Source organism: Patiria miniata, unplaced genomic scaffold, assembly GCF_015706575.1.
Source record: "Patiria miniata isolate m_02_andy unplaced genomic scaffold, ASM1570657v1 HiC_scaffold_7, whole genome shotgun sequence".
Lineage (NCBI taxonomy): Eukaryota > Metazoa > Echinodermata > Asteroidea > Valvatida > Asterinidae > Patiria > Patiria miniata.
In genome coordinates, this window is record NW_024037074.1 from 12818286 (window position 1) to 12844257 (window position 25972).

The window sequence follows — 25972 nt, forward strand, 5'->3', positions numbered from 1 at the left end:
CATTTTGAAAATTTTGAAAATTGCTTGTTATTCTACATATAGTTTTTCAGAGGACAAATCTGCGATGGCCCACTCTATAAATGTCTTTGGAAAGTTCATATGCAAAAGGGCAAACATCGATCGTTTGATAAATTTGAAATGAAGGTTGAATACTCGTCTTATCGATCAGAAGGTGTACATGAATCATAAGGGTTACTGGACTGATTTTGTAATGAGCATTATGCCAAAAGCAAAAATAGTTTCGACCTAAATATAACTTATTGCATCAAATGCATACGAGTGGGTTTCCATGTACTTGATTCTACCAGAGGTCAGACCTAATGGTAGAAGCATATAGTCATGGCGTCTGCTTTCCAATTTCCATCGTCGTTGGAAACAATTTTGCATGGACATAAAAATTGTCACAATTCTTCATAATTGCGGAAATTCTTCCCATCAAATTTGGATGGCATGCAGATGTTTTTGCCAGCCTCGGTGCTCGAGCCATTATTCGCCATGAAAAGAAACAGGTGCTGTAGTTTCGATAGTGAATATTATAATTTTACAGACTGACTGCCTTTTAAAGCATTATAAACACACGGCAGGACCGCTTTATTACATCAGAAAGTAGTTTGTCATAATTTAGCCATTTCTTCTCGGTTTCGAGTCCTTAAACTCCTAAAATCATGTAAATAATTTTAATTTCAATATTGGTGGTCAAAAGAGCTCCGAGACTGTAGCTTTTTAGTTGAAACCTTATAGCCAGTAGGCGTCTTCGGACGATGAATTATTCAACTCTAGTTCCGAAAGGAAACTTCCGGAACGATATTCCAGGGAAATTTACAGAGTCAGGAAGGGACTAAGCTATTTCCGAATGCTGACCTCGGTGGGAATCGAACCCGGGCCACTGAGGTGACAGGCGAGGGCAGTGCCACTGCGCCATCGTCTTGCCTTATCAATGTAATAAACACTTATTTAAAAAAGGAACACGCTCGGGATGGTTTTTTTTGTAGCAAGTGACACTAATGATAAGGCTTTCGTACTCTAGAGAAAATAATGTAATATTGGGTCCATGCACTAATTCGTCGATCAGCCCAATAAACTCGATAAGGAAAAGAAATTGAGTATGGAAAGTCAAACTAGAGGCATGATCTCTCTTTTTTTGCATCCATAAGCATTATTTATTATCGTTTAAAATATCCCAATTTTTAAATACAAAATAATGGTGTTTTTTTTCGTAATGTTTAAACGAAATATTCCCGTTTGATGATTGTACGTTAAGAGATGTTGATGTACTGTAGAAATAACATTTCAAACAGTGAGATACGAATACAACACAATGGCGAGTAATTAACAAGATCCTTTGCTTCACTTTCAAATTTTCGCTACATGACTGTATGTTAGCCTGTAATTCATTCCAATAATGTAAAAAAATAGTTTCTGTGTGAACAGATTTATATTTTAATTCTTTTGAATAAATTTACAAGCATTGTGACGTCGATTTCATTGTTTTTCAAATTCTAAGCTTTATAATAAAGGATTAAATCTTTTCCCCTACTTTTTACACCAATACAAATAGCGCTTAGCTTTTCTTTTTTTCAAAGTCGGATGAAGGCCCAGGCAAATATTTACAATTATAACTTGCAGTTTTCACTTTTATGTACAAGGATCAGAGAAAAATTCTGATCATTTGCATAATTAAAAAATATGTGATCCGTTTGCATAGGTATCTATATAAGGCATGTAAATCATATTTCTTGGCAACTTGATTGTCATTAATTTAGATATTAAATGAAAAATGATCACAATTCAAATACCCTGACAATTCATATATAGTTATAGAGAATAACAGAAGATCGTACAATACCCACTTGTATCAACAAAATCATCACCCAATCAAATTTTTGAATCAATTTTTTTTTCTTAAAAATAGGTCCATAATAATTTTAATATTAAAACACAGAATGTGATTTTTAACCTAATATCAATGAAGATACAATGTATGTCCTTTTATTTCTATAGTTTCTATAATTCTACATGTCATCCCTTGTAATCCCAAAGTAACGTAATATACAGCAAAGCAATCACCATAAGGACATAATTGGCACAAATTGACAGCAAATCTTTAAATTACAGCAAAAATGCGGAGCAATCTAATTGCTTATACATGTACTACATTTTTTTGTCTGATTCCTGTATCTTGCATTTTCTCGTCACTGAAAAAAGTAAGCCTTTTTATCTTAGCTTTGAAATAATTACAAAATGTGCTTTCTTTTTACGCAGCTGTAGTTTGAGCAAAATAGGCTGGTCTATTTTTGCTGACCAACTTGGCAACAGCCTGCTACCTCTAGGGACAAGACAAGATGGCCGCGCCCTTGATTCGAAAGACATAGTTTTGGTAAACAGGCTGATATGCTTGCAATTCTACACGGCAAATTAGCATTTAGCGCCAATCATTAACAAAAGATCGGTCATTAGTGAATGATAATATTTAAAAGAACGACTGAAGTTGCACATTTCGATGGAAACGACGTAAAAAACAAAAAGTTTAAAGTTTTCAACCTCGATCCCTCAGAACTTCTTTGGAGCAACCATAACCGTACGTACCATTTAAAAAAAAGATGATCAAATCCAAAGGAAAAGTACATAGCCTGCATGTTTGTATGGCGTCAGGCCTGTCGTCATGTTTAAAATGACGTCATGACCATTCAAATGTCTTAATGACCAATGTACTTTCTCCTCTCGATGTGACCTTTCGTTCAAGATACAGACCCTATCCTCCGAACGCATCCAACACGCAAAGGTATTTTTGTGTATCACTAAACTTCAAGATCCTGAATTTTCGAATCATCTTAGATGGAATTTACGAATTCTGATGGTTTATTTTTTGGAACTTATTCCCGCCACCGTTAAAAAAACTGTACGTTTTTAAACACATTTAGCTAGGTTTATTTTATTTCGTGCATTCCATGTGGTTTTGTTTTCAATTATATCTGCATTGTGTAAGATCGGACCATTATACATGACAAAATCCAAATATCTTTCTGGATATTGACCAAAACTGTTACTATTTCTCATTTTCCCCAAGCCATTGTGGTTATCGGCGCCATTCCATCTAGAGAGTCTATTCAAAGTCGGGGTCAATTATGGGCTCCGAAGACGATGGATTGGACTGAGAAAATGAGTTGTTGTCACTCTGGAACGCCTCGTTGACGTTCTGATACCTCGGGCCTCTCTCTCCCGTCTCGAAGTCGTTGCTTGTGCTGGAGTCCTTCTGGTGCTCCTGCATCTCAGCCAACTCATGCCCTCCTTGGAAGTCTTCGATGGGGACAATGTCTTCATCTTCGTACCCGTCGATGTAGTCCCCATCACCCACTCCCTCGTGTCGTCTGGAGGTCTGGTGTGACCTGTTCACGGAGTATCGCAGTCGGTCTTTGTATTTCTCGTCTTCCTGTCCCGACCTGTCCACGCAGCAGGCACAGGCGATCACCACGATGAAGATGAAGAGCACCACAGCAATGGCGCCAATGACGACGAGGATCAGCCATGTTGGCCATCCCAAGCGTCGGACATCCACACTGGCCTCACCGACACCTAGATTGTTGACTGCGCGGCAGAAGAGGTCTTTCCCGACGTCTTCCGTGGTCAAATCGACCCTAGTTGCCGTCTTCGTCAGATCATCTTCGCTGATGGCCTCACCAGTCTTATTCTCAGGGAGAATAATCACCGGACTGCTAGTCAAGGGGGGATTGGCGTACGCCTCGCACCTCAGGTCGACAGTCACGGTTTCAAGAAGCTCGACATTGACCACATCGGGGGTGATACTGACCACGGGTTTGAAGCGGACGTCAAGGGACGGCTGCGAACCGGACCCGTTTGAGGATACGGTGCAGGTCCGCCCCGTAGTGCCACTGGGATGGGTCTCGACACATCGGTAGAACGACTTGTGATCGACACTCGACAGATCGACTTTGGCCTCGGCTGTTACAACATCACCACTTCTGACAGTACGGATTGGCAGAGTCTCGGTTGTATTGTCATCTCTCACCCTGACCCAGGACAGGTTGGGGAGGGGCACCCCTCCCATGGTAATGCAAGTCAGTGTCAAGACTTCGCTTTCATTGTAGAATCCCATTGGGTTGGGGTCTGGCGCCCTGGTACACTGGGGAAAGCCAGGCATCGGTGCAACGGGAGAATCGAGGACAGTCAGCGTGGCGCCAGCCTCCATGGCCGAGGAGGTAGGGTCGTTGGGGTCACTCACAAGACAGGTGTATCTTCCTACATCGTCTGCTTTTACATCGGAAATGCGGAGGTTAAACTCTCCGTTCCCTCCATCCCCTACGAACTGGAAGCGAGGGTAGCTGTTATGGGTGTTGGCATTGGGGCCGATGGTGAACTCTTTCGCGGCGGCGTTCGCAGCCGATCGCTGGTCGATGTTCCAGAACACCTGATGACGGCCAAGGTTGACCACGGTGCAGTAGAAGATAACCTCGTGCCCCATAGCTGCCACCGTGTTGCTGGGTCGCACGGAGAAGGACGGCGGTGGAACAGTCTGTGACAGGACACTTGTCGTTGTCAATAAAGCGACGACAACGCAGAGCGTCACACCTTGCCAAAAAGCCATCTTCGATCCAAACATCCAAATAAGTCAACAACCGGTAAAGTGACAACTGAGACCTTTGTTAAAATATCAGTGATGTCTTCACCTGCTGTCTATGACTAAGCCGGCAATCTCAAAGGCGACTACTCAGTGTTAAACATCCAGATGTGAGAAATGATGGAGACCTTTGCCACATCGCATCACCTCTGTACGATACTAACTCACAGAACGTTCAGCAGAATCTACGGTTATTTTTTTGGTGTGTAGGCCGGCGAATTATACTCATGTCATGCATGTCGACTGCACTGTCTATGCTTATTACTCACAACGAAACACACCTGGGCGCGGTTACGTAGGCCGCTGTCGTCTGAACCTCAACCTGTGGAAGTTTCATTTTGTATAGCTGAATAATTTATCACATAAAAGGGGTGTTCCTTGTTTCACACTAAGAGCAACAGGATCACGAAACCCGTCAACGCGATACACAAAATACATTTCCATTTAATTACATATTTATCAAGTATGATTATGAACAAGTAATGACCTGAACAATTTGTGAGTGTCGCAAAATGCGCATGCAAACTGATGAATATATTTGCAACACCCCTCTAGTATAAATACGCCCGTCCAAAAGGGTTTTTAGCGTGAATGTTTGACCAGCGCATATACTTCACTCGGCGTAGTTTTCACTTGTGAAAACAGAGAACACAATGGGGTAAAATGGTGCGGACAATGGGTGCCTAAGCCCCCATTGAGATCAGGGTAACTACAAGCTCACATGACTCATAACATTGGGTAGTAGTTTGATATGGAAATATTTCTTGTTGCCCGTTCCCACATGAATGTTACACCCTAAAGTATTGATATTTGACTGTTTGGGGGAATACGCCCTTTTTCGGTGAGCGTGTTTGGATAGATGTCTACCCTTCACCGCATTATTGTTATTAGACCATTTTTTTAACGAAAGGAATGTGAAACATTTGTGTGTGAGAACACTTTTCGACAAGTAAGAACTGAACTGTACCGGATGCTGTAGACATGATACATGGTATCTCAAATAAGTTAGATCGTGTTAAGAACAAATTATTGCTGACAGTTTTCAACGATTTGTGCGTGTGTCAAGTAGTACGGCAGATAGCTGCAGAGTTCTGCCTTTGATGATACAAGCATGGCATTTGGCACACAGTCAGAGAATGCCATGAGAAAGATATTTGGCTATAGGGCCATCGCAGATTTGTCCTTTGTGGAAATATAGGTAGAATAACAAGCAATGCTGCGAAGCCCTTTTAAAAAAAAGTGCACATTTCTTGTTATTCTACCTCTAATTTTTCAAAGGACAATTCTGGGATGGCCCTAGAGCCAAATATCTTTCTTAAGACAAACTCTGTGTGCCAAATGCCATGTTTGTATCATCAAAGGCACAATTCCCCCAAATGTTTCCTTATATCTGCCCACTAAAGGTGTGTCCTCCAAAAATGAGCTGAATAAGCTGTTTAGATGACATTTTACCGTGACTCAAACATTAATCCTCCATTCCATGTACCATCGACATCGATATTCGCTGGAAATGTAACAAAATATTCCAATTATACTAAAAATAATCCTTTCCGTTTGGTTACTTTATGTCACAAAGCCCAAGTACAAATTTAAACAGGAATAAAGTACCACCTTGCATTTGCTTTACCGTTTTCAACGGATAGTTGGGTTACAAAGTTTGCATGACGACACCTTGTTACATCAACTACACGTGTAGAGTATATAATTTGGGAAATGAATTGGAAGACATTTCTAGTGAAACTTTTCAAAAACTTGGCACAAATTTGCAAGAAATTTCAAAAACAAAAACATAAAAGCAAAGTACATGTTTTTAATGTGACAAAATATACAAAGCACTTCCTTTACAGTAAAAATAAATTGCTGTTACATAATACATATCCCAATGATTTACAAGAAAGCGCATTACAAGACATCAAGCAATAATTTTATCCATCTGTAACTTGTCTTCTGACACAACTTTTCAAAATGTAACAAGCACCCGGCGATTTCCGCCATATTGAAAAATTGTCACGTGATATAGGGAAGACAAAAAACCCTTCAAATTATCGCTCCTGGCTTTTTACAAAGCTCCAGCATAGACACAATTTTCAAGGTTTTGTAAAGAAAACAAATTCAGAAATCACTTACTGATGAAAATATTTATATACTTTCAAGCTCTACCTAAAACTACAATTTCATATAAGAAATTCTTTATTGACATGGCATACTTCTCAGCAGGGTAAAAAGTCAAAAGTAAAAAAAAATTAAAAATCTGTCACCACTACGATTTTACAAAAAGTCTTATTATGAGTTGCATTTATACGGTATACACCAGGCTTACTTAATAAAAAGAATCAATTAAACATGTTTTAAAAAACTTCGGCAATGCAGAAATGTTTACATCTACAACGTCACTTTAATGTATAGCTAGCTTGATGTCGGTTTGACTATTACAAAATTGAAGACATAAATTGCAGTTTCATCCTTTTGCACATTACGGTTAAAGTGAAGTGTGTTGGCTGTTGCTTTCATAACTTCAAAAATCATTTTTAAGTGAAACAGGAACTGAAGTGAATACGCGAGAGGTGTCAATTATAACACAATTGTGCTCTAAAATTGGAGCTAAATTTTATATTGGGGTTTTTGCCCTTCGCCGACGTAATTCATAAACACTGTATACTATGTCATTTATGAACTATGTTATGGTTCCTAACAAGTTTGTGTTCACTAACCCATAGCGAATTCATCCAACTTTTGGTGGACCCCTGCTTCTTACCCGGTGCTGATTTAAAGTTCGCCAAATACATGTAATTTGATTTCTGTATACACTGAAGGGATATTGACAAAATTAAACAAAAAAATCGTTCTTGTTAAGCACATAAACCAACTTGGCCCAGCCGACATTTTAACACGAGATTTCAGATCATTTATAGTAGTGTTAGCCAATTCCCTCCACCTCTGAAATATGATGTTAAGCTATACGCTGGTATAAATTTGAAAATTATTCGACATAAGACCTTCCAGGCTGCGTTCGAATTTGGACCAATTTCATGGAATTGCTTAGCAGGAAACTCTGATTAGCAGATTTAATTTCCTTGCTGAGCAAAAAAGCTGTCGTAAAGCAGTTACAAGCAGTTCACATAATGCAACATTTTGGCTGGTGCCCTTGTTTGCCTTAGCAGATATATTCTCAGCTTAGCAACTTTGTTTTTGGCTTAGCAGCTCTGTATTATGGTGTCTGTTTGTATTAAGGTTACAGCTTTGGATTTGATATTGACACGCTACGTTGGATGTCCGCAGCTGGACACCAAACCGTGTTTTCATTGAAATGAATGAGGTGATATTTATGTAGGATCATTTTCCCGTGATATATACCAAGAGTGTTAAATTCAACACGATAAACTGGTAGAGTTCGGACACAGCCTTTTAAGGTTATAGGTCGTAAAGATGCGTAGGATATCACAGTGCACTATTAAGGATGTTTACTCAACTAAATCGACAGGGATGGGCTCAGCTTCATCTACTGGAGGTTCAGGGTTGTAAGGAGCAAGGATCTCATCATCTGGGTGGTCTAAGGCATTGACCTCCTGCATCACTTCGTTGACGTTCTGGTACCTCGGACCCCTCTCTCCCGTCTCGAAGTCTGAGTTGATAGCAAGTTCTTCCGCCTTGTCCTCCCGGGCCTCCTCAACGTCAAGATTCTCATGACCGCCTTGGAAGTTATCGATGGGAATCATGCCGTCGTCCAAGAACTCGTCCTCCCCCTCGTGTCTCAGGGACCTGCGCTTGGTGGACCTCTTTGGGGTGACTCGCAAGAGGTTCGGGTCCTTCTCCTTCACGTCCTCAACTGGGTCCGGTCTGTCGATGCAACAGACGCACGCGATCAAGACGAAGACGAAGAAGAGGACGACTGCGATCCCGCCAATGATGACGAGTATCAGCCATGTTGGGAACGACCCCATCTGTACGTCAACTCGGTCTTCACCGACGCCTAGGTCGTTCTGCGCTATGCAGAAAAAGTCCTTACCGATGTCATCCGTGGTCATCTCGACCTCCACCAGAGACCTGTCCATCTCATTGGGGTAAACACCTGTCTTGTTCACTGGGAGGATGATTTGCGGTTTCTCGGTGAGCGGAGGGTTGCTGTTGGCTTCGCAGACTAGTGTCACCTTGGTGACACCAAGGATCTCGACGGTGACCACATCTGGAGTGATGTCAACTTCCGGTGCGAAGCGAACGTCCATGCGGGACTCAGAGCCAGAGAACGGTGTCATACAATCTCTGTCATCGCCAGGCCTGGCGGGGTGGGTCTCGATACACTTGTAGTAAGCCTGATTGTCCCTGCTGGATAGGGTAATCTTAGCCTCAGTGGTTACCACGTCGACGATGGCAGTCGTCGTACTTTTCAGATCGTTGACGGTGTCATCAATGTTGACTCTGACCCAGGAGTGTTGTGGGAGGGGCACGCCCCCTTTGGAGGTACAAGTGAGGGTTAAGGTATCATCCTTCATGTACACCCCTGTCGGCATGTTTACAGTTCTCAGTGGACTTCTTAGGCATCGTGGATAACCAGAATCTGGCGACATGGGGTTGTCAATAACGGTCAGTTTTGCTTGGGCTTCCTTGACTGGACCTTCATCGGTCAGATCGCGGACCAGACAGATGTACGTCCCCTCATCTGTACTGCTTACGTTGGCAATCTGCAGGTTGAATTGGCCGCTGGACCGGTCCCCCACGAATTGGAAGCGGGGATAGGAGGCGTGCACGTTGGTGTCGGGACCCAGGGTGAAATCCTGGGCCGCATCGACGTTCCAGAACACCTGGTGCTGCCGGCCCAGGTTGGCTATGGTGCAGTAGATGGTAACGGAGTGACCGACGGCGCCCACTGTAGCCGAGGGCCGAACGGCGAAGGAAGGTTCCAGTTGGGCCCAAACCCCGGTAATTGTCACAGCGATCACGAAACACAGTACTCTCACACCATTCCACACTGCCATCTTATTCTTTGTATTCCAATACCAACGATCTCTAACAATCCAGTCCACAATTACCTGCTCTCATTCAGTCGAATCCCAGAAGATGAATTCACTTCAGTCCTGAAAAAGTGAACACTGTTCCTTACAAGATCCAAAGCAAACACTCGAACTCCGCAGCGAAATTGGTCCACTGACACTGCAAGTGGCACACCGCGTATTATCCTGTCACGTCAGTAACCGCCCTAATGTTTTCACAGTACGAGCTATAAACCCACGTAAGGTGTTGGTAGTGGGTCAACGTGTGTACTCAATCAAAATTTTATTTTGCGTGGGTGCGCTCTGACCCTACAGCTTGATGCGCTATTCATGTCGAAAAAGTTTAAAGAGATCAGCAAATTTATTGCAGTGCCACAGTTCAACTTCTCACTTTATGACCCTCTTGTGCAGAACTATAAAGTCTTTTTAACAATACCATCAATACCACTTCTGTTTAAAAAATATAATGAATGTGATACTTGCTCACGAAGTAAGCAGTGTTTCTGTTGGAAGGAATGATATAATCTTGCACAATGGCCTTTAATCAAGTGAAATTCCGTCAGTAGGTCGAACCGGATTCGCATCGATAGTCCCTTTTTGAGCGGACAATAGGCACAACAGGAGCCCCGTACAATAGACCCTCCTTGACACCAAGGGTACCGTGTTGTCGCACAGGCTCTCCGGTATGAAAAGCCACACTTTGGGAAGCTCACTAAACCGAGAATTAAAGAACACAGACCCCTCTGACTCATGCAAATATCGGGGAGGGGTTGTATTGTACTTTTGTGACATTTGCATTTCAAGTATTAGAAACGCTGTTTTCGACATATCTTACTTTCACTTCGCCGCATATTTTCAGAGGCCCATTTCCATTCTTAGTTTTGATTGAGGAGGATTGGACAAACATTAAACACTGAACATTTCATAAAATGCTAAGTGCAGTATGGTACACCGCATGGTTGCGGACGAAATTTGCATATGAAAGTGTCCCTTTTTTGAGTGCTGAAGTGGATTAGCCTCGATTCGAGTGCTGTTTTTGTTTACATAAGCGTCTGGTTCTGCAGCCATGAAATCGAGGTCGGCCGTGACATAAGTGGAACGCCTAAAAGAGCGCCCTCAACGAATTTGTCACAAGGTCTAGACTTGGTATCAAGCCATCAATGATAAAGTTTAGGGAATGAAGTCTGACTTCGGTGTTGTATTGCGTGATTGGGCCAGACTTGAAATAAGTCTCGAAATTGAATTTTCTTCTTGAATTGGGTCAAAGAGTAACAAAGGAGTCCACATGAAATAAGTCTCGAAATTGTCTTTTGATATAGTTGGCAAAGTGGACCAAAAACTCTCACTTCTGTACTGTTAATTGGTCGAAACACTGAGTAGATAGCAAAAATGGCGGGAAAAGTTTCAGTCCTTATCGTCTGCTACTTTCTGCTGTCCACTAAGGACCTTCTGACTGTTGCTCAAGTACAAACCCTTGATCAGTTTTCACACGCCGTTGGGATTCGTGGGCAGGGCGTTCAGCTCTTTTGCCGCGTGACAAACCAGGGCATGTACGGTGTTTACTGGGTCGCGGAGAGAGTTGAAGACGGATTGGTGTTGGGCTTGGGGACATCGGATTACGTCAAACAGCCGAGATTTGAACTTAATGTTGACATCTCCCTCGGGTTTTATAATCTGACTATTAGTGACTTGATGCCATCTGATGCTGGTAGATACGAATGTGTGATGTCGAATGGAGTGGACACCGTGAACGGGCTGCTTGGGATGTTGGAGGTTGTGGAGGTTGTTGCGCCTCCGGAGGGGCCGTCTTGTCTCGCGGGATACCGCGAGCCTTTGTCGGAAGGAGATGAAATTCGGCTGAGCTGCGTAAGTGGAAGCGGTGGGAGACCGGAATCCCAGCTCGCGTGGTACAGACATGATGACAAGATCAGTGCCGGCATGGGGCCGATTTTTACCGTGATTTTACGGGCTGCACCGGCGGACGACGGCTCCGTTTTTGCCTGCCAGGAGAACCATCTAGCGCTGGAAGGAACACGGTCGTGCACCGTAGGCCCTCTTGTAGTACTCCACGCGCCTGTGGTGACAATTTTACCCTCCAACCCTCAAGCCAGTCTCGGCGACTCTGTAACTCTGTAACTCTGTAACTGTAACCCCTATGGCTAATTCCTCCTCAAACTCGTTCGAATCAAGGTTCACCATTGATGACGAGGAGGACCTGAGTGGACACCTACCGTCACGTCTTATCATCTCAGACGTCGGGGAACTAGACTACGGTCTCCAGATAACCTGCATAGCCCAGAGTCCCAATTCCTCCAGAAATGCCTCAGTGACCATCCGACCACCAGATCCGAACCCACCCCTCAATCCAGACGGAGGAACTGATGGCATAGCGAGTGACCCTCTACTTCTCCTCGCTGTCGTCGGTTCAGCACTCGGCGGACTGATCGTCTTCGGCATCCTCTGCCTGCTTGCCCCGCATCTGGGCTGTCTCGTGTGCGAATCCTGCCGCCGGAGACGCCGGCAGAACCAACGCAAGGCGCAGCTGGAACTCGACCGCAAACGGAGCCGGAAGGCCCGGAAACTCGAGCTTTCGACACGGCGCAAGGCAGGGTCGACCGCGTACTACGCCAACACCGCGTTTGATAACTACGAGATACCGCGGAAGACCAATTCGAGGAGAGAGAAGGCGGGGAAGCCGCAGTCCATTTCGTCAAAGAGTACGGCAAGCTGTTCCAAGCTCAGCAATTGCGTGGTCGAAGTTGACAACACCATCACCAGTAACTGAACGATACTCTAAACTCAATTTGTTAAATTGTTGATGATTCAGAATGGTACGAAACAAATAAAGAACCCAAAAATCTGATTGCTCAAGTACTTAAAAGATGTTGTTTTTTTTCGTAATTTCTAAAATTTCACGCAATTTCCTTTGGTCTCCTATCCAAAATTGTAAGTTAGAATGTAATTGACCATATTGCCAACAATGATGATATTTTCAACAAAGCTCCAATAAATACTCACGTCTTTGCATCGTGATTTTTAGTGATTTTACTTTAGTACTTCCAATTAACTCTGTCGTTTATTAGCTTATTAAAACAAAATTTGAAACGTTTGATAGTCTTGTATGAAACGTAATAAATGTTTAAATTTTAAAGATTTGTTCTTATGATTGAGGTGTTGCCGCCTCACATGGGGGAATGTGGCCTACACCTTTTCCCGATTCCTCGGTTTAAATATTTGCCTAAAAAATTATTAGGTGTTCCTTCTTTACCTTAAAGCACAGTTACCACTGAGATCTCATTTTCATGTCGAATATGGCGGCAAGTTTGTGCACTAGAAACCATCGTGTCATTAAAGGGTACGTGGTGTCTTAGATTAGATTAGATTAGATTAGATTTCTTTATTGCCATGCTCAAAATTACATGAAACTTCATTTCCCAGTGTACAATTAAAAATATGTGTACATCCAATAATTTAAAAAATAAACAAAACATGACAAGACCAAAATATATCATAACATGTACATATACAAAACACAGTTACTACTATACAATCATAAAAACTCTAGGAGCAGTAAAGTAGTATATCAAAAAGACTCAAATGTGAACAAAACAAGAGAAAAATCGATTTCCTTATAAAATGAAAAGAAAGAGTACCTACATGTCGATAATTTTATTAGAATGAGATGATCACAAATTTATTGGAGCATATACATTAAAATATGACAAGATAAATAGCGAACAAGGCTAAGGCGTATTTATTTAAAAGGAATTGCTTGAAGGTTTTGTTTTAATATGATATCAGGTTTGGTATTGTGGGCACTGTACATACTGTTTAATCAATGATTTACTATAGTCAACAAAGTATACCTTCACATAATAATGAAAGTTGAGCAACATTTCCTCGTCTGGCGATACAAAGAAGCAGTGACGTCATGTTTCAATCACCATGTGAAAAAAAATCCGCTCATTGTGTCATTCTCGTTTCTCAAACAAACTTCCCCTTCTCTGCTGCAATTTTGACTGTGAATGTTTGTGTGTATGTACGTGGCCTCATTTTTAGGAAAATTGTGTAGCACAGCACCACACGGAAGTGGACACAGTTTAAGGAATCATCGGAAAGGGACGCGCGTGAGTCTGCTGCAAAACTGAGGAATAAATATTGACTGTGTCGACATCATTGGAAGAACTGGTGGTGCATGTATCTTAGTCAAACAATCTTTTGTAGACTCTTTAGGACAGCATACATACTTCTCAAATTTGGTTTTACATGGAGACTTTGTGATGTGGTACCCATTCAGGCTGATCAGGGCCCGGAAGAAGTTTGTTCACGTCAGAGCAGACCGATTTTGACTTCAGTTGTTGTTTTGGTAGTGCCGAAACTTCCCAGCTCGTAAGCATCTCTTTTTAACTGATTGGGTATCTCCATATCTCTCCGAGTTACATCATCGACTGGTAATCCTTTGGATTTCAAGGAAAGAGACTTTGGACCTTTTCCGGGAGTGGTGGGATTAATTTGCAGTGCAGGTTGTGCGTTACAGGAACGAATGGAAACATCTGCCTGCTCATCTAGTGTGGTTACATCTTGCAAACGTCAGTCAAATACGGAGAAAAATACAAGTCTGTAAACTGACCAAACAACAGTTTGTTTTCACATCATCGGCACTACTCTAAACTGTGGTCAGATTTCAGGACCTCAAGAGAACTTGGTCGTGTCGGAGCAAAGCTCTGGAATTCAACCAACAATCGGACACATCTAGGTCCACCAGCGCCGGCAAAGTTTTCAACGGCAGTGCAGAATTTGTAAACTTGTGAACTACTCTCAAGAATTTGCTCGCCATGGCTCTGGATCAGGAGTACATTGACGCCCTCATCGTTGTCGCGATTGTACTGGGGAGCATTATAGTGTTTGGATCCCTGTTAACCTTACTGTGTCAAAGGTACTACAGGCCCGGCCGCTGCTTGTTTATGAGCAAGAGAAAAGACGACCATGGCAAACCAATGGTAGAGTGACAGGGCACCAGTGAAGGTGAGGCAGCAACGGGTGGGGCGAGCAATAGCGGTTTCCAGCCGACAGAGGGCGGTGTAGGGAACCAAGATGGCGGCAGTGGAACCGATGCGGAGCAGACGACGCGAACTCGTACGGAGGAGGCGAAAGGGGAACAGGCTGAAACGAAAGCTGTCTTGGATGAACAGGTCGTCGTTGAGATCGACGCCGCCTTGTCGAACAAAAATTGAATGAGCTGGACCATATTTGATGACCTGTCGGGAGAGGGCGGTAAATCTGATGGCAACTTTTAGGGGGCGGGGTTTCAAGCAGATACCGCGATGATGGAGGATATGAATTTGGGTGCGAAATGACTTAAATGGACACAAGACCAAACACTGCAACTTGGAAGTGTCGAAATATCAAAACACCAACACCGTGGATTTAAGGCTTTTGTACTGTACGTTCTACGTTTTTCATAACTATTTAAATACACTTGAAATGCTGGAAAGTTAAAAGAAAACCCAAATCAGCATTTTGTTTGGTTTCTCACCTCACAAATGTGGGAGACGATCCAATGGCCCATCCTCCTGGTCCAAAAGTGGGGGATTTCCCCCCCCCCCCTTCCACTACGGATTTACGCCCTTGGAAACGACCGACGAGCATCTGACATTCCTTGGAGTTTCAAACTTATATTTCTTAAATAGTAGCAATTCTGTGAATAAAACCTAATTGTGATGGACTACAAAAACCACGCGACATCGGACGAGACCTGATGTCTGACTAATATCACAGATTTCCTTTGTTATATTGTTACAGTTAAAAGATGTATTTTTTTTTTGTAAATTAATTAACTTCCGGGTATCGCCCCTGGCCTTGTCTTATGTCGCTATGGTGATTAATTACGGGGCGTGTCTATACCATTCCTTGTGAAGCTAAGTATTTTTTCGTTAAATGAATATGCATGATTAAATTTCACCTATGCTACGAATTGTTGTATAGCCTCTGTGAAGTTATACTTAGTCGCCGATAAAAGTAATGTTCATATTCTAATTGTTATTTTATTTTAAACGTTTAAAGAATATTGTTTGTCTGTTTTTATGTTTTACTTTTTCGTACTTTCGTAGAAACAGAATCGGATTGTCATCATATTAACACTGTTACTTTCAATTTCCTGTTGGCTTCAGTGTTGCATTTGCCAAGGTTTTTCGTTTTAACTTTGAGGAAATAAATGTTTACTTTCGACTTAAAGGGAATGTACATCATTGGCTTTTGCTGTAATTTTCAGAAATGAACTATTTGAGGGGTTAGTATAATAGATCAAATATTGTTACACTGACATGTTTGAAGTTTTGTGTTCGAAAATGCTGGAAAAACCAAGAAAAACAAAAATGTTCAAGTAGTCTGGTTGCTTGACTCCACTGAAGATAAAATGGATCAATTTATAGATGCCGGAAAATTGTAAGGTAAGGGAACCAGTCTAGCTGGCCTGCACCCGTTCATGACCATGTAACCAATAGCAAACAAAATTTGGACCGAAAAAAGTGTAAAGTTGGAGCAGTAGTTGAAAAATAGTTAGGTTTTTCTAACGGTGGTCGGCCGACCACCGTTGGAAATGTTTACAAAAAAACATTTTCTTGAAAATGACTTCACACCAGGTGCCATAATTTTACAGGATGCTTTAGACTGTCATTTACCAACATCCTAGTAAGGTATTTCGTAAAAACTTAGTAGTTTTATTTTTCGATGTTTGCAAATGTTGTATATTTCCTTTAAATTTCATCAGTATGAATGCTCACATTCTCGAAACCGAATCCAATCGGCCCGGGGTACCACCAACACGACCTTTGTAGTAATAAAAACCGAACAGTGACCATAGACACTGTGCTTTCGTTTTTGATGCATAAAGATATCGTCCAAAGTCTACGCGTAATTAATCAGAATGAACCATACAATGACACAACAGTAACTTAGACAACAGGGCATAGTACACAACAGGTTGTCCATCCTTGTTGAGCCCAACTGAAGCATCGTCCCAACTATAGTTGCGATCGAGTTGGACGTTACCCAACTATAGTTGGTAATTTCCCCAACTATAGTTGGGCCTGTAGTTGGGTCTGTCCCAACTATACTTGGGCCATTGCTATGGTTGGGAGTGACATCCTTCTGAAGACTCTGCAACAAGTGTAATTCCGCAATGCCTCGACGTTTGGTTGGAAATGAAAACAAAACTACACGCAGGACCCGGAGAGAAAATAAGTATATTTCCTGGTCCCGGCTATTTTATGTGTAATAGCGGGTGTGAAGTGCCTTCACCTTCGGGTGGAACTTCCATGCTGTATGGCCTATACTGAGAAAACTTGAGAGTGTACGGTACGTGTCGAGCAGCACGGAGCATGCTGTAGGCCTACCCACGGAGCTCTGCAAACTCTTGAACTCGCACCACTTCTGCTTGTCACATCATAAGTGTACGAATCAAGTTTGAAGTTGGATCGGAAGGGCACTGCCAGAGGCTTGCCTGTGTCTACGGACTACTGAGGTTAATTGGGTGAACATTTCTTCGCTTGAATGGTGTTCTCGTTCCTGACCCCAAGAGCGAGCAAAAGGTATAAGTTTACGGTATAAGTTAACTCAGGACTTGGCAACAGAATGTACGAGCATGGAGCAAGTTGGATAAGGTGAACTTGAATTTGGCATTGAACAGAACGCACGACTTAAACCCTGTGGGTATTTTGGCGGGAGATTGCGACTAGTTTCAATCTTTCTTCAGAAGAAGGAGAATTCATCAACCATGGTTGACGACTACGAGCGAGTGCTCATCATCGACTTGATTTTCTTGGCCTGTTTCTCCATCATCGGACTCGTGGTGATTTTCATTCTGAAACGGTACTGTAAGCCTTTTTGTTGCCTGTGCATCAGAAAGCGTGACCCGGACGAAGGGAGTGTTTCACCCGATGGCGAGTGCGCCAGAGACGTCGACGAGACATCGATGATCAACATTGAAACTGGTAAAAATGTCGGTCAGACAACAGAGGGCGTTTTACTCACGAACGATGTGAAAAGAGGCGACGATGGAACCACACATTTGCAGATAGCATGGACGTAGCATGCATCGATAGTCCCTTTTTGAGCGGACAATAGGCACAACAGGAGCCCCATACAATAGACCCTCCTTGACACCAAGGGTACCGTGTTGTCGCACAGGCTCTCCGGTATGAAAAGCCACACTTTGGGAAGCTCACCAAACTGAGAATTAAAGAACACAGACCCCTCTGACTCATGCAAATATCGGGGAGGGGTTGTATTGTACTTTTGTGACATTTGCATTTCAAGTATTAGAAACGCTGTTTTCGACATATCTTACTTTCACTTCGCCGCATATTTTCAGAGGCCCATTTCCATTCTTACTTTTGATTGAGGAGGATTGGACAAACATTAAACACTGAACATTTCATGAAATGCTAAGTGCAGTATGGTACGCCGCATGGTTGCGGACGAAATTTGCATATGAAAGTGTCCCTTTTTTGAGTGCTTAAGTCTGGATTAGCCTTGATTCGAGTGCTGGTCTTGTTTACATAAGCGTCTGGTTCTGCAGCCATGAAATCGAGGTCGGCCGTGACATAAGTGGAACGCCTAAAAGAGCGCCCTCAACGAATTTGTCACAAGGTCTAGACTTGGTATCAAGCCATCAATGATAAAGTTTAGGGAATGAAGTCTGACTTCGGTGTTGTATTGCATGATTGGGAGGGATGTCCATGGACAAGTAACGTCGCGATGCCAGACTTGAAATAAGTCTCGAAATTGAATTTTCTTCTTGAATTGGGTCAAAGAGTAACAAAGGAGTCCACATGAAATAAGTCTCGAAATTGTCTTTTGATATAGTTGGCAAAGTGGACCAAAAACTCTCACTTCTGTACCGTTAATTGGTCCCTGAATCCCTGGCTGGTCTTAATTTTAAGGGTCGATTATAAGAATAGCCGATTTATTGTTTGGACAGAGCCGAAACGAAATCTGGAGTACCAAAAGAGACATGTTATTTTAAAGCCGTGAGATTTTTGGAATCTATTGTGTCGCGATGTCTGCTCGCCGCCATTACCTGGTTCACTGAGGTGTAAACAGATTCAATTGCATTGTCAGGGTTGAATACGTTCCTTTGTTGTGCAAGGAAGTTGAATTAATTTTGACAATAACTATCTTGAAACTGGTTCCCTCATGAAAAAACGTGTGAAAGGTCTGTGAATTGGTTGCTGGTTCTGCATGACATGTACTTTATCAGTGATTGCTGTTCAATGTGAAGTTTAGATAGGTGGTATGCATAGGCCTATTGAACTTTCAACGAAACACTGAGTAGAGAGCAAAAATGGCGGGAAAAGTTTCAGTCCTTATCGTCTGCTACTTTCTGCTTTCCACTGAGGACCTTCTGACTGTTGCTCAAGTACAAACCATCGATCAGTTTTCACACGCCGTTGGGATTCGTGGGCAGGGCGTTCAGCTCTTTTGCCGCGTGACAAACCAGGGCATGTACGGTGTTTACTGGGTCGCGGAGAGAGTTGAAGACGAATTGGTGTTGGGCTTGGGGACATCGGATTACGTCAAACAGCTGAGATTTGAACTTGATGTTGACATCTCCCTCGGGTTTTATAATCTCACTATTAGTGACTTGGTGCCATCTGATGCTGGTAGATACGAATGTTTGATGTCGAATGGAGTGCGCACTGTGAACGGGCTGCCTGGGATGTTGGAGGTTGTGGAGGCTGTTGCGCCTCCGGAGGGGCCGTCTTGTCTCGCGGGATACTGCGAGCCTTTGTCGGAAGGAGATGAAATTCGGCTGAGCTGCGTAAGTGGAAGCGGTGGGAGACCGGAATCCCAGCTCGCGTGGTACAGACATGATGACAAAATCAGTGCCGGCGCGGGGCCGAATTTTACCGCGATTTTACGGGCTGCACCGGCGGACGACGGCGCCGTTTTTGCCTGCCAGGAGAACCATCTAGCGCTGGAAGGAACACGGTCGTGCACTGTAGGCCCTCTTGTGGTACTCCACGCGCCTGTGGTGACAATTTTACCCTCCAACCCTCAAGCCAGTCTTGGCGACTCTGTAACTCTCACGTGCTCAGGTGATGCCAACCCACCGGTTGAAAATGTGCAGTGGATAGTCGGGAACGAAACTGTAACCCCTATGGCTAATTCCTCCTCAAACTCGTTCGAATCAAGGTTCACCATTGATGACGAGGAGGACCTGACTGGACACCTACAGTCACGTCTTATCATCTCAGACGTCGGGGAACTAGACTACGGTCTCCAGATAACCTGCATAGCCCAGAGTCCCAATTCCTCCAGAAATGCCTCAGTGACCATCCGACCACCAGATCCGAACCCACCCCTCAATCCAGACGGAGGAACTGATGGCATAGCGGGTGACCCTCTACTTCTCCTCGCTGTCGTCGGTTCAGCACTCGGCGGGCTGATCGTCTTCGGCATCCTCTGCCTGCTTGCCCCGCATCTGGGCTGTCTCGTGTGCGAATCCTGCCGCCGGAGACGCCGGGAGAACCAACGCAAGGCGCAGCTGGAACTCGACCGCAAACGGAGCCGGAAGGCCCGGAAACTCGAGCTTTCGACACGGCGCAAGGCAGGGTCGACCGCGTACTACGCCAACACCGCGTTTGATAACTACGAGATACCGCGGAAGACCAATTCGAGGAGAGAGAAGGCGGGGAAGCCGCAGTCCATTTCGTCAAAGAGTACGGCAAGCTGCTCCAAGCTCAGCAATTGCGTGGTCGAAATTGACAACACCATCACCAGTAACTGAACGATACTCTAAACTCAATTTGTTAAATTTTTGATGATTCAGAATGGTACGAAACAAATAAAGAACGCAAAAATCTGATTGCTCAAATACTTAAAAGAATGATGTAGTTTTTTTCGTAATTTCTAAAAATTCACGCAATTTCCTTTAGTCTTCTATCCAAAATTGTAAGCTAGAATGTAATTGACCATATTGTTAACAATGATGATATTTTCAACAAAGTTCCAATAAATACTCACGTCTTTGCATCGTGATTTTTAGTGATTTTACTTTAGTACTTCCAATTAACTTTGTCGTTTATTCGCTTATTAAACAAAATTTGAAACAATTGATAATCTTGTATGAAACGCAATAAATGTTTAGATTTTAAAGATTTGTTCTTATGATTGAGGTGCTGCCGCCTCACATGGGGGAATGTGGCCTACACCTTTTCCCGATTCATCGGTTTAGATATTTGCCTAAAAAGTTATTAGGTGTTCCTTCTTTACCTTAAAGCACAGGTACCACTGAGATCTCATTTTCATGTCGTGCACTAGAAACCATCGTGTCATTAAAGCAGTGGCGTAGCCAGGAATTTTTCAGTGGGAGGGGGGGGGCGCTGGGGGGGGGGGGGGGGGGCTGGAACATTTCATGGGGGGGGGGCGTCATGTAGATCAATGATATTTTTTTTAGAAACTCAAAATCTCAGTGGGGGGGGTGACTGGGGGGCGACAAGGTTTCATGGGGCTGCCCCCCCCCCCCCCCACGCCCCCCCCCGGCCGACCACCGTTGGAAAAACCTAACTATTTTTCAACTACTGCTCCAACTTTACACTTTTTTCATTCCAAATGTTGTTTGCTATTGGCTACATGTTCATGAACGGGTGCAGGCCAGCTAGACTGGTTCCCTTTATACCTCACAATTTCCCGGCATCTGTAAATTGATCCATTTTATCTTTAGTGAAGTCAAGGAACCAGACTACTTGAACATTTTTGGGTTTTTTGGTTTTCCCAGCATTTTCGAAAACAAAACTTCAAACATGTCAGTGTAACAATATTTGATCTATTATACTAACCCCTCAAATTGTTCATTTCTGAAAATTACAGCAAAAACCAATAATGTACATTCCCTTTAATGATGCAATCGATCTATTGCTCGTGTGCAGAGCTACACAAAACCGATCTTGTAACTTTGAGTATAAAATAAATATTCTCCATATAGAAGCGGAATTTCCTTGTCATTTGAACTTGAACTTGAACTTGACTTTATTTCATCTCATAATTTACATGAGTACAAGGTAATAAGCAGATAATAAATACAATTAATACAGATGTGGAATCCATAAGAAGGCTGAGCTTGTGGGTATGGACCCCGATAATTAGCATGATTATATACACAGACAAATGGATTGTAAACACAACAAACATGAACGAAACAAGACAATGGGGATGGAAGGCAAACCGGAACAAATGAAAATAAATTACAATAATATGTAGGTAAAAATGATGATAGAACAAAATCATTAACACAATCAAGAAGAACACCTCTGATCAGTAGCTTAACGTTAATTGTGAAAAAGACTCAAAGTTGAACAAAACAAGAGAAAAATCGATTTCCTTATAAAGTGAAAAGAAAGAGGACGTACATGTCAATAATTTTATTAGAATGAGATGATCACAAATTTATTGGAGCATATACATTAAAATATGACAAGATAAATAGCGAACAAGGCTAAGGCGTATTTATTTAAAAGGAATTGCTTGAAGGTTTTGTTTGAATATGATATCAGATTTGGTATTTTGCAATATTGGGTACGTTATGCAACTTCCCCTTGCATTCCAGCTCAGGCAAACTGTTTAAGCAATGATTTACTATAGTCAACAAAGTATACCTTCGCATAGAAATGAAAGTTGAGCAACATTTCCTCGTCTGGCGATACAAAGAAGCAGTGACGTCATGCTTCAATCGCCATGTGAATAAAAATCCACTCATTGTGTCATTCTCATTTCTCAAACAAACTTCCTCTTTTGTGCTGCAATTTTGACTGTGGATGTTTGTGTGTACATTGCCTCATTTTTAGGAAAATTGACACAGTTTTAGGAATCATCGAAAAGGGACGCGCATGAGTCTGCTACAAAACTGAGGAATAAATATTGATTATCGTTGGAAGAACTGGTGGTGCATGTATCTTTTAATCAAACAATCTTTTGTGGACTCTGTTTATAGGACTGCGGCATACAAGGCTTCTCGGATTTAAATTTGGTTTTACAGACGTTGTGATGTGGTTCTGCAGTCCTGATCAGAGGCCAGAAGAATTTTGTTCACGTCAGAGCAGACCGATCTCTTCAGTGGTTGTTCTGTACAGAAACTTTCCAGCTCGTATTAAAGCACCTCTTTTTAACTGATTGGGGGTATCTTCATATCTCTCTGAGTTACATCATCGAATGGTAATCCTTTGGATTTCAAGGAAAGGGACTTTGGACTTTTTCCGGGAGTGGTGGGTTTAATTCGCAGTGCAGGTTGGGCGTTCGAACATTATACATTTTACTTGAACGAATGGAAACATCAACCTGCTCATCGAGTGTGGGTACATCTTGCAAACGTCAGTCAAATGCGGAGAAAAATATTAGTCTATAAACTGACCAACCAACAGTTTGTTTTCACATCATCGGCACTACTCTAAACTGTGGTCAGATTTCAGGAGCTCAAGAGAACTTGGTCGTGTCGGAGCAAAGCTCCGGAATTCAACCAACAATCGGACACATCTAGGTCCACCAGCGCCGGCAAAGTTTTCAACGGCAGTGCAGAAATTGTAAACTTGTGAACTACTCTCAGGAATTTGCTCGCCATGGCTCTGGAGCAGGAGTACATTGACGCCCTCATTGTTGTCGCGATTGTACTGGGGAGCATTATAGTGTTTGGATCCCTGTTAACCTTACTGTGTCAAAGGTACTACAGGCCCGGCCGCTGCTTGTTTATGAGCAAGAGAAAAGACGACCATGGCAAACCAATGGTAGAGCGACAGGGCACCAGTGAAGGTGAGGCAGCAACGGGTGGGGCGAGCAATAGCGGTTTCCAGCCGACAGAGGGCGGTGTAGGGAACCAAGATGGCGGCAGTGGAACCGATGCGGAGCAGACGACGCAAACTCGTACGGAGGAGGCGGAAGGGAAACAGGGTGAAACGAAAGCCGTCTTGGATGAACAGGTCGTCGTTGAGATCGACGCCGCCGTGTCGAACAAAAATTGAATGAGCTGGACCATATTTGATGACCTGTCGGGAGAGGGCGGTAAATCTGATGGCAACTTTTAGGGGGCGGGGTTTCAAGCGGATACCGCGATGATGGAGGATATGACTTTGGGTGCGAAATGACTTAAATGGACACAAGACCAAACACTGCAACTTAGAAGTGTCGAAATATCAAAACACCAACACCGTGGATTTAAAGCTTTTGTACTGTACGTTCCCCGTTTTTCATAACTATTTAAATACACTTGCAATGCTGGAAAGTTAAAAGAAAACCCAAAATCAGCATTTTGTTTGGTTTCTCACCTCACAAATGTGGGAGACGATCCAATGGCCCATCCTCCTGGTCTAAAAGTGGGGGATTTCCCCCCCCCCCCCTTCCACTATGGATTTACGCCCTTGGAAACGACCGACGAGCATCTGACATTCCTTGGAGTTTCGAACGTTTTTCCTTATTTCTTAAATAATAGCAATTCTGTGAATAAAACCTAATTGTGATGGACTACAAAAACCACGCGACATTGAACGAGACCTGATGTCTGACTAATATCGGAGATGTCCTTTTTTTTTAATTATTGTTACAGTAATAGATGTATTTTTTTATGAATTAATTAACTTCCGGGTATCGCCCCTGGCCTTGTCTTATGTCGCTATGGTGATTAATTACGGGGCGTGTCTATACCATTCATTGTGAAGCTAAGTATTTTTTCGTTAAATGAATATGCATGATTAAATTTCACCCATGCTACGAACTGGTTGTATAGCCTCTGTGAGTTTATAAGAAGTCGCCGATAAATGTTCATATTCTAATTGTTATTTTATTTTAAACGTTTAAAGAATATTGTTTGTCTGTTTTTATGTTTTACTTTTTCATACTTTCGTAGAAACAGAATCGGATTGTCATCATATTAACACTGGTACTTTCAATTTCCTGTTGTCGTCAGTGTTGCATTTGCCAAGGTTTTTCGTTTTAACTTTGAGGAAATAAATGTTTACTTTCGACTTAAAGGGAATGTACATCATTGGCTTTTGCTGTAATTTTCAGAAATGAACTATTTGAGGGGTTAGTATAATAGATCAAATATTGTTACACTGACATGTTTGAAGTTTTGTGTTCGAAAATGCTGGAAAAACCAAGAAAAACAAAAATGTTCAAGTAGTCTGGTTGCTTGACTCCACTAAAGATAAAATGGATCAATTTATAGATGCCGGAAAATTGTAAGGTAAGGGAACCAGTCTAGCTGGCCTGCACCCGTTCATGACCATGTAACCAATAGCAAACAAAATTTGGACCGAAAAAAGTGTAAAGTTGGAGCAGTAGTTGAAAAATAGTTAGGTTTTTCTAACGGTGGTCGGCCGACCACCGTTGGAAATGTTTACAAAAAAACATTTTCTTGAAAATGACTTCACACCAGGTGCCATAATTTTACAGGATGCTTTAGACTGTCATTTACCAACATCCTAGTAAGGTATTTCGTAAAAACTTGGTAGTTTTATTTTTCGATGTTTGCAAATGTTGTATATTTCCTTTAAATTTCATCAGTATGAATGCTCACATTCTCGAAACCGAATCCAATCGGCCCGGGGTACCACCAACACGACCTTTGTAGTAATAAAAACCGAACAGTGACCATAGACACTGTGCTTTCGTTTTTGATGCATAAAGATATCGTCCAAAGTCTACGCGTAATTAATCAGAATGAACCATACAATGACACAACAGTAACTTAGACAACAGGGCATAGTACACAACAGGTTGTCCATCCTTGTTGAGCCCAACTGAAGCATCGTCCCAACTATAGTTGCGATCGAGTTGGACGTTACCCAACTATAGTTGGTAATTTCCCCAACTATAGTTGGGCCTGTAGTTGGGTCTGTCCCAACTATACTTGGGCCATTGCTATGGTTGGGAGTGACATCCTTCTGAAGACTCTGCAACAAGTGTAATCCCGCAATGCCTCGACATGAGGTTGGAAATGAAAACAAAACTACACGCAGGACCCGGAGAGAAAATAAGTATATTTCCTGGTCCCGGCTATTTTATGTGTAATAGCGGGTGTGAAGTGCCTTCACCTTCGGGTGGAACTTCCATGCTGTATAGCCTATACTGAGAAAACTTGAGAGTGTACGGTACGTGTCGAGCAGCACGGAGCATGCTGTAGGCCTACCCACGGAGCTCTGCAAACTCTTGAACTCGCACCACTTCTGCTTGTCACATCATAAGTGTACGAATCAATTTTGAAGTTGAATCGGAAGGGCACTGCCAGAGGCTTGCCTGTGTCTACGGACTACTGAGGTTAATTGGGTGAACATTTCCTCGCTTGAATGGTGTTCTCGTT

General features: G+C 42.7%; 4 protein-coding genes and 1 long non-coding RNA gene across 5 annotated transcripts; 3 read left to right on the forward strand and 2 right to left on the reverse strand.

Annotated features, from left to right (window-relative positions):
• Positions 1 to 1125: 1125 nt before the first annotated feature.
• On the reverse strand, positions 1126 to 5582 carry LOC119745816. Its single transcript, XM_038222432.1, has one exon. It carries the CDS (start codon positions 4616 to 4618, stop codon positions 3104 to 3106), a length of 1515 nt encoding a protein of 504 aa, XP_038078360.1. The 5' UTR covers positions 4619 to 5582; the 3' UTR covers positions 1126 to 3103.
• Positions 5583 to 6426: 844 nt separating this feature from the next.
• On the reverse strand, positions 6427 to 10456 carry LOC119745517 (synaptogenesis protein syg-1-like). Its single transcript, XM_038221905.1, has one exon. The coding sequence runs from the start codon at positions 9607 to 9609 to the stop codon at positions 8098 to 8100; it is 1512 nt and encodes a 503-aa protein (XP_038077833.1). The 5' UTR covers positions 9610 to 10456; the 3' UTR covers positions 6427 to 8097.
• Positions 10457 to 10691: 235 nt separating this feature from the next.
• LOC119745518 (cell adhesion molecule 4-like) lies at positions 10692 to 14259 on the forward strand. Its single transcript, XM_038221906.1, is given in 2 exon segments — positions 10692 to 11756; positions 11758 to 14259. Coding segments are annotated over 2 exon segments (1395 nt in total). The 5' UTR covers positions 10692 to 11013; the 3' UTR covers positions 12410 to 14259.
• A 99-nt stretch (positions 14260 to 14358) lies between these two features.
• Positions 14359 to 15623, forward strand: LOC119745519. Its single transcript, XR_005273633.1, has 2 exons — positions 14359 to 14624; positions 14655 to 15623. It is a non-coding gene; the product is annotated as an uncharacterized LOC119745519 (long non-coding RNA).
• A 713-nt stretch (positions 15624 to 16336) lies between these two features.
• LOC119744448 (cell adhesion molecule 2-like) lies at positions 16337 to 20976 on the forward strand. The gene has a single exon (XM_038220379.1). It carries the CDS (start codon positions 18968 to 18970, stop codon positions 20411 to 20413), a length of 1446 nt encoding a protein of 481 aa, XP_038076307.1. The 5' UTR covers positions 16337 to 18967; the 3' UTR covers positions 20414 to 20976.
• Positions 20977 to 25972: the final 4996 nt, after the last annotated feature.

Excerpts from the sequence above, each read along its gene's own strand:
- LOC119745816 (XM_038222432.1), bottom strand. The coding sequence starts at position 4,618 with ATGTTTGGATCGAAGATGGCTTTTTGGCAAGGTGTGACGCTCTGCGTT.
- LOC119745517 (XM_038221905.1), bottom strand. The coding sequence starts at position 9,609 with ATGGCAGTGTGGAATGGTGTGAGAGTACTGTGTTTCGTGATCGCTGTG.
- LOC119744448 (XM_038220379.1), top strand. The coding sequence starts at position 18,968 with ATGGCGGGAAAAGTTTCAGTCCTTATCGTCTGCTACTTTCTGCTTTCC.